At 40.6% G+C, this 12,664-nt stretch overlaps 2 protein-coding genes across 2 annotated transcripts in view; both read left to right on the top strand.

Moving 5' to 3' along the window:
• The window catches only part of espn (espin), a 61,667-nt gene extending 50,236 nt beyond the window's left edge, over window positions 1-11,431 (top strand). The window contains exons 13-15 of the mRNA XM_088938115.1: window positions 7,717-7,796; window positions 8,387-8,407; window positions 8,994-11,431. Of these exons, the coding sequence (XP_088794241.1) occupies window positions 7,717-7,796; window positions 8,387-8,407; window positions 8,994-9,141 (249 nt within the window). The 3' untranslated portion in view covers window positions 9,142-11,431. The remainder of the gene's footprint in view (window positions 1-7,716; window positions 7,797-8,386; window positions 8,408-8,993) is intronic.
• Window positions 438-2,156, top strand: LOC148817570 (espin-like protein). The gene has a single exon (XM_088938077.1). It carries the CDS (start codon window positions 438-440, stop codon window positions 2,154-2,156), a length of 1,719 nt encoding a protein of 572 aa, XP_088794203.1.
• Window positions 11,432-12,664: the final 1,233 nt, after the last annotated feature.

Raw genomic sequence — 12,664 nt, 5'->3', positions numbered from 1 at the left:
AAAGAGTCTCTGAAAACTACAGGGATACAAACATAGAGGATAAGAGTTGTCCATCCCTGCTTTAAACAACGTGTGAATTTGCTTAACTCTGGAAATAGAGCTGGTTAAGCATTGTTGCTCCACGACAAGCACTACTTACTGTCAAGAAGCTCTGTTCTGCTCCTATCCTTGTTCCATTACTCATTTTCCAACTTTTTCTTACTGAAGCCTCCAATCTCTCCCTCCAGAGGCAATACCATTGCACCACTAAATCCATGTAAAGACAATGTGTGGAGAGGAATCCATTGAAACTGTCTTCCAACAACCTGAGGGAAACATCTTCCCCCTCTCCTTTTGTTTTATCCTTGATCTAGTTTGCAGGCAGCGGGTATTATCAGCCACAAGACTGGCACTACTCCCATACCCACAATGCAATCCTGGGCCCATTTGGTGAACTAATGACAGAGAACGACCTCATTCGAATCGAGAGGCAGATTGAGAACTTGCAGGTCATGCACAAGGTCCAGAAAGTGGAAAAGGAGCTGAACCATCTTGAGCAAGAGCTCCAGCAGCTCCTGCCTGTGTCTGCTGCCTTAAACCATGAGCACTTCTCTGTCAACCCCAAGAAAGTTCAGGGACAGGCTGAAGACCTCCCAGCCTGGTGTAGCAAGATTTCCACTGTGCTGAAGAGCATGGCCATTCTTCTGGCCACATTAGGGGGGAAGGAAGTCGACATCCTAGACATGATATCTCCTCGTGCCCAACATGAGGACAGTAAAATGCCAGCACAAAGCCCAGCAAGCTCTGCACCTCCCGTTTCCTCTGTCAACATAGGAAGATCCCAGTCATTTTCCACCAGAGAGGAGGTGGAAAAAGAAATCAGGCAGTGTGGTGTATCAGTGAAGAACCTTAAGGCCAATTATGAACTGCAGGGCCAATCCAGGGTTTTGGACAGCAGACCGAATCGAGTTTACAAACGCAAAAGGTCTCTGCCTATAGGAAGCGAGTCCAACAGTTATAGGTCAGAACCTATCCTAGAAGAAGACTACCTTTATGGGACTGATGAAATCCACTGGTCAAGCCACAGCCTACCAGCATCAGTGCATGACGTGTCGAGCACAAATCTTGTGAATGAGCCGACCATTGTGCCCTCTTATGCCCCATTAACCTATGTGGGTTCAGACAGCTTCTGTCAGTCAGAGATTGACCAAAGCTTGTCTGTAGACCAAGATACTGTGTTTAGCTCAGACCAGCTGACTCGAAGCCTTGAGGTACAGACAGATCTGAGCTATGTTCAAGAGTACATAGATATGAGGAAGGAACGAATTGTATTCCTGTTCCTGGAGCACTGGAGGAAATACACTTTCACGGACTCCTTCAGGAGGAAACACATCAAGAGACGAAGGAGTGTCTCGGCGGCTATGGGGAGCAGCTTTGGTGACCGGCAAACATCATACAGCAACGCGGAGATTGATCCTGAGGAACAGGTTCCTAGCGAGGATGACCGGCTCATCTACTTTATGAAGCAGAGGCAGGTGGTGGGGAAGCTGATCGGTCACTGGCGGACCATCATCAGCCAGGTTCCCACACGGCAGATCAGGCGTCTAAGTCGTTCCCAGATGATCTACTGGCCTGAGCACTTCCTCCCACACATCAGCGGTGCCCCAGTGGACTATGAGAGTCTGACTCTGGACCTCTTCATGCTGGGTTATTTCCAGCTCCTGGAGATGAGCATGTCCCGCGCTGAGCGCAAGTTCCGCCACCTGCTCTGCTATGAGATGTTTGACCGCGTGGGCAGTTATAGCTGGGAGCTCATCCGCCAGTTCCACAAGGAAGTGATGGAGGAGATCGAGTGTGGTAAGCGGGACTGGTCAGATGGCTTTGAAGACATAAAACAGAGCTTTTTTGTGGAGGAGAGCAAAGTGGCCCCTTTGGAGGAGGCAGAAGAGCCGATCCTGGAAGCAAAGCCAGACTCAGAGTTCGATCCCGGGCCGCCCGAAGTGCAGGACACTTCTGAAGAACTGGGGGAGGAGCTGAAGCCTATCCCGGAAACAAGGAAGGACTCCGTCCAGCTCATCTCGGAGTTGGGAGAGTTCAGCAACGAAGAGATCTGCCGATACATAGACCGCAGCTTCTCCTTCTGGAAAGAGAAGGAAGCTGAACTTTTTGATATTTGACCTTTGGAAAACCAGGGCTGATTAGCTCAGTTATATAAAAATGTTCAAAAAAGAAAGAGTTACAGTAAAAGGCGAGAAATGTAAGAGAAGAAATAGCTGCAGCTCAAAGTGTGCTGCTTGAAAAGAGTGAAAACAACTGTATTCAGAGGATCTTCTCACTGGAAATGCAACAGATGAAAGAAAAGCTCATTTTGGCCTCACTATGGAGATATACATGTAGTACGTTTTAGGTGGAATGTGTGAAAGTCCACCAGGTGGTAATACATGACATAAGGATGTGAAATTTTATTTGCATGAGCATCTGTTATATGACTAAAATGAATCAATGTTATGAGAAATGTGTCAATGATATATAAAGTTGAAACAAGTAAGTTCTGTTCAGGTTACAAAGGTGCAAACTATTGTTTGGTAAAATAAAATCAGTGCAGAGTCATTGAATTAAAAAAAAGGGTTTTAATCAATCATAAAGAACAATTTGCATAATGGAATGCAAATCAAATTTAGAAAGAGCAGACAGTGAAAGCTGAGTTTACAGTGGTATAATAATAGTGCAATGAGCAGTATAGAATCAGACTCAGTAGTCATTAGGACAATTAGGACAAAAAATCTACATTAATCAACGTTTTAAAACTCACAATGAGAATCATTGTGTATAGCACAGATAAATGTAACACTGTACTGTACACTAATGACTGTACTGTAACAGGGACAGTCAAATACAACCTTTTGTTCTATTCTGTGGGTTTGATAAAACCAGTTCCTTATTTCGCCACTGTGTTGATTCTAAACTAACCAAGCGATAAAAGACTGGTTGTGTTTAAATGTCTGCTGTGGGCTTTTCCAGAAAGTGCTATCTGACCACCCTGTACTCTAGAACTTTTATTACTCTTTGAACCAGTATTTATAAACATTAAATTAATTAAGGAACAGGTAACTGATTTATTCCATGCTGAAAAGAAAAAAAAGGAAACACAACGTTTCGGCCGTGGAGCCTTCTTCAGGTGTGAGTACACCTTTCTTTTCTTTTCAGCATGGAATAAACCCATTACCTGTTCCTTTGCAACCTACGCATGCTGATGCAGCTACCTACAGTACTTTAACTATTAATTATGTTTCTATTGTTAGTATTGTTGCCTCACAGCACTAGGGCATAGGTTTCAATTCCACACCTGGGGTGTTATCTGCATGGAGTTTGTATGCTCCGTGTTTGTCGGTTTCCTCCCACAGTCCAAAGACATACTGGTGGGTTAATTGGTGTGTGTGTTACTGTCTGTGTGTGCCCTGTGATGGACTGGCATCCCATCCAGGGTGTATCCTGCCTTGTGCCCATTGCTTGCAGGGATAGGCTTCGGCTCCCACTCAGGTGCCTATCATCTTGTTATTGAGAGAATCTTAATCGGAAATTTAATTTAAATATGACATTTCTGCATGTTATCCCAGACATGTAGAGTAGAAACTGTGCTCTAATGCAACACTAATTGTTTTAAAAAGGTTAGAAAGAATAATGGTGAATGTTTACCCTGCCAGGAGAATCAATGGGTTTTTCAGCATTGATGAAAGTACTACGTTTTGTGAATACAGCTCAAAGTGGGAATAGATACAGTACGTTCCTAATGTGCTTCCTAGTACCTACAGTTTGATATTGATATGCAGTACTTTTGATTTGTTAGGGCTTATTTAAAAAAAAAAGCTGTGGACCTATTGACCAGATGGGAAGTATATGAATTTTATTTCAAAGAGAAGAATTAAAAAAAATTCGAATTTGTTTAATTTGTTTCTAATGTTTTTTGGGGAGGCAAGGGGGTGTTTCTTTGTGTGTATATGTTTGCATTGGGTTCCATGCATGTTTTGGGTTTCATTTTTTAAATTTAAGAGTGGGAGAACTTGTAAGACTTCTGAAGAGTATTTTCCCCCATGGTGCAGTGTGTCACTCCAGGTCTAGTGTGCTTGCCTGGAGTACAGTTGTTTAAAAGAAGGATTGGCTGACAGAAAGGAGCAGCACAGAGGTAAAAAGCCATTGAAGTGTTTCTCAACAAGATCAGGGAAGCAATGCGTTTCTTTCTTCATTTTTAGAGTGATTTCTTTTCCCTTGTGTTCTTTGTTGTGCATTAACATTTTTATGCTTCATCATGTTTTAAAGCCCAAATGTCAAGGCCGTTGCACTTGTTTGTCTGCACATTTCAGTGGCTTATCCTTACAATGTGGATACATATTTCTTAGTTGGACTGGCATAAGGCACACTGCGTACAACATACTGTAATTGTGCAGTAGCAGCTTGCTTGGAATGGAGCTGGTGGTTTCTCAGCTGTCTCAACATGGCTGTGTCTTAAGCCGTTACTAAGAAAACCCTAATTAGATCAATCCTCCTAATCATCTACAGTAGTTATACAGTGGCTGGTTCCTTTGTTTCCATTTAGTATACTTGGCTTCAGTTACTGTATGATTATTTTAGCACCTAGATGAAATGTGTGTCCTCTAAGTTTGAATTTTGACGTGTGCCTCTGGTGTGTATTTGGAACCTAGTCACAATGATGTCTTGTGAATAAAATTTATTTGCATTAACCGTTTTGTTTAGTTGTTTGTTTTGTTTGTGCTCTACTTCAAGAATGTAAAGCCAGACATCTGAGCTGGAGTACTATTTTGGGTGCTGTAGAACAGCTTGAGAACAACTTCCTTTTGTCTTCTATTTAACTTGGTAAAACAAAACCCAGTTCTTCTGATAGAATTGGACATTTACAGACCAAGTGCATTCTTATGAGAAAGGAATCAACTTGGAAAGTTAGGTCTAGTTTAATATTTCTCTAGCAAAGCCTTTGTGGATTCCTGGTCTTTGAAACATCACAGGTCTGTAGTAAAACAAAGAAGTTCCTGCTTTATGTATCATGCAGTTGTTGGGTATTGGGTGTCCAAGAGATGCCTAACTTAGTGTCTCCTAAACTGGCCCTTTATCTGAATAAAGGAAACACTGAAAAAAATACTGAGAAGATTGGTTTTGATTATCCAACAAGAAAATAAAGCAGGGCTTGTCACATAATCTCTTGAGTGTCTCTTTAAAGAAAAGATTAGCAATAAGGTCGTTTTTATTTGTACTGTGAGAGTTGAAAGCCAAAAGTCAGTGTGTGCCTTGAACAATGATCTTGGATCCAGCATTCTTACAAGCCTTAGCAGACATACTGCACTGAGCCATCACTTCTGTCATGAAGCATATGGCTTGTTTAATGAATTGCATCCATCTCCTGTGACATTAACCCTGTTAGTGTCACGTCCTATCCTGCTAACCAGGGCTTACTACAGCTGGAAGGAGATCACTTCAACAGACAGCTTCTGATCTTCTTTTAGCCAATAGGAGGCAAAGAGGGTTTCTTCTTGTAACTATAGAGACGGATGCTTAAATCGGAGTTCAAGCTGGTGTCAAGACAATTGACCTATTGAGGGTAAATCAGTGTGTAGTAACTCCTTAACCTAGAAAACTGACGTAAGCATTCACAGAACTTTCTGATGCAGATGGCTGTATTTCCTTTATCGTGCTCCAGCGACTTAATGGCGGATGAGATTGCAGTGGGAAATGATCGTGCACACTCCACCTATGGATTTCCTCTTCATCAATACTTCGAGCTTTAGACCTAAAAAACAAACAAACTATAAAACCTAAAAGAAAAGAGAAAATGCCTGCATATCTTAAGTACTCCTGGAATGCCTGCTCACAGGTGCCTGCAGGGTTGTACTTATTAGCTAAAACAGAAATGTCTTAAAGCTGTAGCTGAAACAACATTGACTGCATGATTCTGAACTGTCCGGGTGAAAAAGCTTGAAGTTTTTACACGTTAAAAGTTTGCTTGCAATTCTTTTGGGGAAGACGGTGCACTTTTATAGATATTCAGGAAATATTTGAAGTTCTGCTCAGCAGGTAAACAGCGTTTTAGTAAGCAGCTATGCATTTTGCCAGCTTGTCTTGCAGAATCCTTTGAAATAGCTTTTGTGAAACAAGCTGACCCGTGGATATAGAATGACATAGGTGTATACAAAGCAAATGGCAAAGCAAATTCCCTTTATCTCTCAGTTTCATCCTACTCCTACCCATTTTAAACCTATCATGTAGCTTTCCTTAATCCTTTTCCTCTGCATGCTGTAAAAATATCCCACTGAAAGAAACAGGTGATTTGGATGAACGAGACACTTCAGCTGTTTAATTCTCCTCCTATCATTTGTCACTCAGGGAACCTTCAACTGAAATGAAACGAGGGACAGATACCATTCAACCTGCCTAGTGCTGGTAATTGCAGATAATACAGCCATGCTGTGAGGTAGCTAAACAATTACTGCCTAACCATGTAAAACTAGAATGTTCACTCGACCTCATTTGTAACATTAGCCCATGGTGACTCACTTTCCCTGCATCTCTGTCAACAGGTGTCTCTTCACCATGCTTATTTTTTTTTCTCATTCTATAATTCCCAGGGGAATAATTAAAAATTAAAATTGTAGATTATCTTACCTGCAGGGGTTGGGGGTGCAGCCAGTGAAAATCCTTCATGTTTGCAATCTGAGAGTAATCTTCATCTATAGTCAAGTGGAGATGAGCTGCACAGAGTACCTCCTTCTCTGAGGTAATCTGATTTCAATTTGGTAGAGTACAGTGGATAGGATTGCAAGCAGCCAATGTTATTGGGGGCTTTTGTACAACCTAAGAAAACATAGCTGCGCCTCAAGGACAACCTATCAGGTTCAACTGGAGGGAAGCAAGTGGGCATGGTGTGTAGCATGTGATTATTTTGTCTGGTGTGGTCTTGAGGTCTCCTTTCTGCTGTGCTTAGCCCTTCTTTGAACTGCTTCAAGAGTTATGATTTGTACTGTACATTTTCTTGCACTGTGCAAAAAGCAGTTTTACAATGGGCCTTCTGTTCTCTGCTTAGAGTGGTGCTAATATCAATGTGACGGGGGGAGAATCCCTTTATGTTCTTATGCATGTGCAAATAAGGAGGAAGACTGGCCGTCCATAAAGGAACGCAGACCTACTGTATTTATTTGCAGGAGAAGAACTGATGGCTTTTCTGCTAAATAACACATCTTCATATAAACGTTTGTACTGTGTGCATTGCTGGAAAAGCTTTGCATATTATAGTATAATATGGATTGTGCACAAGAGGTTAAAACTCAGAACCTTGTCACTTCAGGGACGTAAGCACAGGGGTCAGGGCTGACATCACAGGATGTGCAATGGATCAAGCTGCATTTAATGGGGAACCAGTGGCATAGAAAAAGGGTCAATGTCTAGACCCAGCTCCTCTGAATATGAGGAAAGAGAAAATGAATTCCCTAGGGGTGCCCAAAATAACTTCCACCAGGGCCCATACTGTACTATACCATACCATCCTGCAGATTTGTAACCTATAGCTTTTAACCACTTGACATTGTCTGAGCCATTGGAAAACAGGCATCTGAATTGGAAGGGTGCATTGAAAGACGCTAGCGTGCCTGAATCGGAGACTTTGGGCATTGGGGAGATGTTCTGTTTCAATCAGAATTAGCCTCGTATAAAGTCTAGGACTTTGTGTTGCAGACTGAGGAGGAGGAGGCCCGCTTGGCTGCCATGCCTGCCTGGAGGAGGGAGATCATGAAGAAAAAGATGGATGAGGAGAAGTAAGTGAGAGACAGACCTTCCCCACAGTCTGAATACCTTTCGCCTTTAATCTTTCACCTTCACACTTCCTTCCTCTTGTCTTTCCCATCCCTCGCTTGCCTGTTGCAATGTTTGTGTCTCTGTCATTATTGCCTTTCAGCTTTTCTTGAGGACATTTATTCAGTTTCTTTTTCCCCAATTAAGTATATTGTGCATTTTAAACCATTAATCTATTCTATCTCAATTTTGCAGATGCATTTTGTTTAACTAGACCAGTATTCTCAGTTTTGTAGGGAGATAGTTTTGTCACTGTATTTTTTTTTTAATTCTACGTGCTATACATATGTATGTCAATCCAATGTTTCAACTCTACAGTATAGTTAAGTTAGAAAAAGTGCCCATTTCTAAATTCTGTATTAGAATAGTAATTTGAGTCCAACTTTATGGGTTGTTTGGTAATATGATTTCTATAAAGTTGTTTCAGACATAATGTAATGTTTTTTTTAATTTCTCAACTCCAAGAAGGCAAAAGATGGCTGTGTGTACAAACTCACAAACTCACCTGCTGTCCGTCATTGTGCTGATATCTCTTTGTGCTTCTTTCCTCTGGGTCACACAGGGAGCAAAAACGGTAAGACATTCTACCCATTCCCCAGACACTGTCCTTAAACTGCCACTTTATGAAATTGATTAGCTAATTCCTTGGGTTCAATCAATGGCGACTCAAACAGATCTGTTTCACTCTGGCCTGGTTTAACATGTGACCTCATGCATGACTTTAAAAGAAGTCTGTGCTCACAGTAGAAACAGCGTAAGGCAGGACATTTAAGAGGAGGAAGTGCTTCTTTATACACAAGGTTTCAGGAGTGTGTTGGTGTCTTCTATCACAATAAATCAATTTTGATCTGATCAATTGGCTATTAGCAGACAGACGAGATAGATGGGCTGACCTCTGTCCACTCTCATGTAAGCTTTCTTAATACAACAATAATCACAAAAAACTCACATTTTTTGACTATACAGGAAAACTTTTTTTTTAGTTGGTACAACGACATCTATATAATCTCTTCACTTTATCAGGTAGGTACTATAATGCAGTTTCTTAAACATGGAGCTCTAACTTATTTTCATGTCAGAGAATAGCAGAAGCTGGTGGTGGCTATTGGCTGGAAGGTAGTTTGCTTCCACTAACATCAACTCTGGTCTCCTGGCAACAGAAAAGAGGAAGAAAGGATGAAAAAGGAGAAGGAAGACGAGGAGAAGAGCGAGCTGGAAAAGCTACGGACCCTCGGCTACGACGAGACCAAGCTGGCGCCATGGCAACGGCAGATCATCTTAAAGAAAGGAGACATTGCGAAACAGTAAAGGCCTGCCTCTGCTCTGACACTGCAAACCTCCCCCCCTGTCTTCACCAAACCTCCCTTTCTCCTGCTCTGAGGGGAGAACCCTCTTTTTGCCCCCTGGCCAGGGTCTGTTAGCTTGTGAACCTGGACTCTGAGAGTCTGTGGAGGGTATACATGCCTTGTGCTAGTGAGCACAGATGCACAGTACAAGACAGAAATGGTCATAGGCCCAGCATTGGATTAGCAGCCTCCATATTGTGCACTAACTTTGTACTTTACAGTATCTTACATTGTTTAATAAGAATCATAGGAAGGTTCTACAGTGAGTACTTGCCTTTAGGTAGCTCCTGCTTCAAGACCTTTTTAGAAAAAACACTTTACCACACTTCCTGTTAATCAAAGTACTGGCATGTTTACCGACATGTAGGTTTTCCATTATAACCAGTTTCCAAGAAATGGAAATGCAAATAATAATTTTCAACCACTGCCCTGTGTTGTACGAATTAAAGCATTTTATCAAGAGAAGCAAATCTTTTTAAAAAAACTGTTGCGTAAGAAGCAAGCACTATCCTGCAGGGAAATGACTTGATTGGGTAGAGGCTAATGTGAGAGCATTTGTGCAGTTATAGGGCCTGGCTCCTGTCTTCCTATGCTGAGAAAGACAGTGATGACCATATTATATGCACCCCATCCTTTCTGAATATTAAGCTCTTATAGTGAAAACCAGATGTGCATGCAGTTTTAACAATTTAAAGAACTTTTGTATAAGAAACAATGGCGTATGACATGTTGTTCCTTACAGTACAGTGCCAGCATTATAGGGAGCAACGCAACAGAAATGACAGTTTGCAGTTTAGAATCCTTGCTTTTCCACAGTGAAAATGCAATGGTACAGCACTTGGCTGTACTACCAAATTAACTGTATCATGAAGTGCAGTGAAGGTATCTCCTGATGAAAATTTCTACCCCTTAAACTTGGCTATTGACCAACAGTTAAGAAACATCAGATCAGTGTGCAAATCAGTTGTCTTTTAAAGCTACAAGAATTGCAGTCCTGTGTAGCAGCTCCGTTTCCAGAGGATGAGAAAGCTGGCTGACCCCTCAGCAGTTAAAGAGGTACTGAGTAAAAAGGTGAAATTGTTAATTAAAAAAAAATAGCTGGAATAATTTAAATATCCCCGCATAAAATATTGTGTATTGTATGGATTGATAAAAAATTTGAATGATGTTTTATTGAAAACTCAAATGCAACATTCTAGTTTATTATCTTTATAATAACACAAAGCAAAGCACAAAGCAAGAACACAAAGCAAAATGAAGGTGTGAGTTTATTAATTTCTAAGTTAATGACAAATTGGCCCCAACCTTATTGAATGACAGCAGAAGGTGTATATTAAAACCTCTTTCTTAGATAACAGACTATATAATCTAACATATATCACATATGGTTGAGCAAATTCAGCAGCTGCACTGAACATCTGTATTCTTTCAAAACTCAGTTGAACAATTTCATTCTGTGGTGTCTGTCCCTATCTGACTGTTCAACAAAGTAATCTAATTTTAAATGATCATAAGAACTGTTAACAGTGATACACCCTGTAAGCTTACATGTTAACCGTGCACCAAATTTTAATTCACTCCATGCTTTGGTTTCATAGATAATGGTTGTAGCACATACTTGATCTGTATGGGACCACACAGAGGGGACAGATATGTCATAGAATATGGCTGGTGTACCTCACCCTTGGTTACAAAATGATTACAAAAGAGGTACCTGGGCAGCTGCACAGAAATGTGGTTCCATTTGGAAAGTTTTCCCGGTAACTGCCTGCAAGCTTTTTTTATTGCTTAGACCACTAGACTGTGCAAATTGAAATTTTAAACTATTTGCTGTAGGCATGAATCTGCCCACACCTCACGGGCCCAGAGAACTGCTGTATGAGTGTGTCTGAATGTTGTATATATGGGCTGATTTCCTGTGTACTGGCCGTAGCGCAGTAGGATAAATCAATGTGCTTTGGATGTAAATTTTTTGCAAATTAAAGATTATATAAATATATATAAAAACAGTGCATAAAATAAGGAAAATGTTTCCAAGTTTGGTAAATGTCTGGGAACATTTATCTCACCACATTGGATGCCATATTGATGTTGAAATATATATATATAAAGACGTTGTAGAACACCATTGCCATTAGTATTACTATATAGACTTGAACCCTAAATTCCCTGTGATGTTTCTTGATTCCATTGTTACTTTTTTCAGCCTTGCTTATGTAGCATTTTGGTATATTTGTGTAAAAAACATTAAAGAAAAGAAAAAGGAGCTTTCTGACTGTCTCTTGGAATTCAATAAATTCAGAATCATACTGGGAGATTCTGTAAAGAAAGAAGTTTTAAGGCGTTTTAATCAACTCAAGGCTTTGAATTTCTCGCCAGAGAGCGGACACCAAGTACACAAAGGTATGTATCAATACACACCAGAACTGTGGCTAAGCAGCCACGATGAATTATGCCATTCATAGTGATCGTAACCTTAAGAGCAAACATGGACTTGATGTCAAGTCAGTAAGGGTTGCCCTCTCCGCTCCACACTGTATTACACTTTAGATTACACCGTTGGCATGATTATGTCTTTGACCATGTTAATTACTAGTCAGCAGCAAATCAAATTAACTACATACTACATACGAGTTCCTGAAACTGGAGTATGGAGGTTTGTTGAGCGATGTACTGTATTATTGTGCAGCCTCTCCGATTCTTTTGAGTCCCAGTGCATCAGTTCTACACTCAGACTGATTAAAGTAAGGTATGTGCTGTAGGTAATTGGCAGATACCATAAACTGCCAAATTTGCGCATTATTAAAAAACTGGCTATTCATTTTGAAGTAGTAGTATATATTTGCCATGTGAAAAGTGACACAGGCGTACAATATGGTTGTACCTTTTGCACTGCATCTTTTTAAAACACATTTTTAAAACACTGTTTAAAAACACATTTGAAAGAGAGAAAGCACATACTGTACACACAGAAGCCTGGACATAAACTCTGAATTTTCATTTTTATTGCTTAATACTGATCTTGTACATGCAATCAAATGAACAGCAATGAGAGGCCGCAGCTTAAGTGTTTAAGTGTATTATTCTCTTTCACATCTAGGAAAAGACACTTTGTGTGTGAAGTATGTCTGCTCACTGGCCAGAGGCAGTTTAAACTGTTTGGATGTGCAGTGTGATACCTCTGCGAATTGTCTATAGCAGCCTTCCTCATGCATGCATGAAATTGTAAGATTCTGCTTCCAAGAAATACCGCAGCTGCAATTAAAAGTTCTTTCTCAAAACAACTCAGAACAAGGATTCTTTAGATAAGGACAGTGATGTGGGGACAGCTTTACTCAAACAGAACTTCTAAACATATGAATCCTGCTTTTGCTGATAAATTTGATCCAAAGAGCATTTTAGTTGGCATGTTTTTGCAAAATTGTGTTGAAGCCAATTTTTTTGTGTACGCTTATGGAAAGACTTCAGGAATGGAAATGAGTCCA

Source organism: Atractosteus spatula, chromosome 20 (assembly GCF_055471065.1).
Source record: "Atractosteus spatula isolate fAtrSpa1 chromosome 20, fAtrSpa1.hap1, whole genome shotgun sequence".
NCBI classification, from domain to species: domain Eukaryota; kingdom Metazoa; phylum Chordata; class Actinopteri; order Semionotiformes; family Lepisosteidae; genus Atractosteus; species Atractosteus spatula.
Note: the sequence above shows the minus strand (reverse complement) of the source record. Positions and strands in the feature narration are given on the sequence as shown.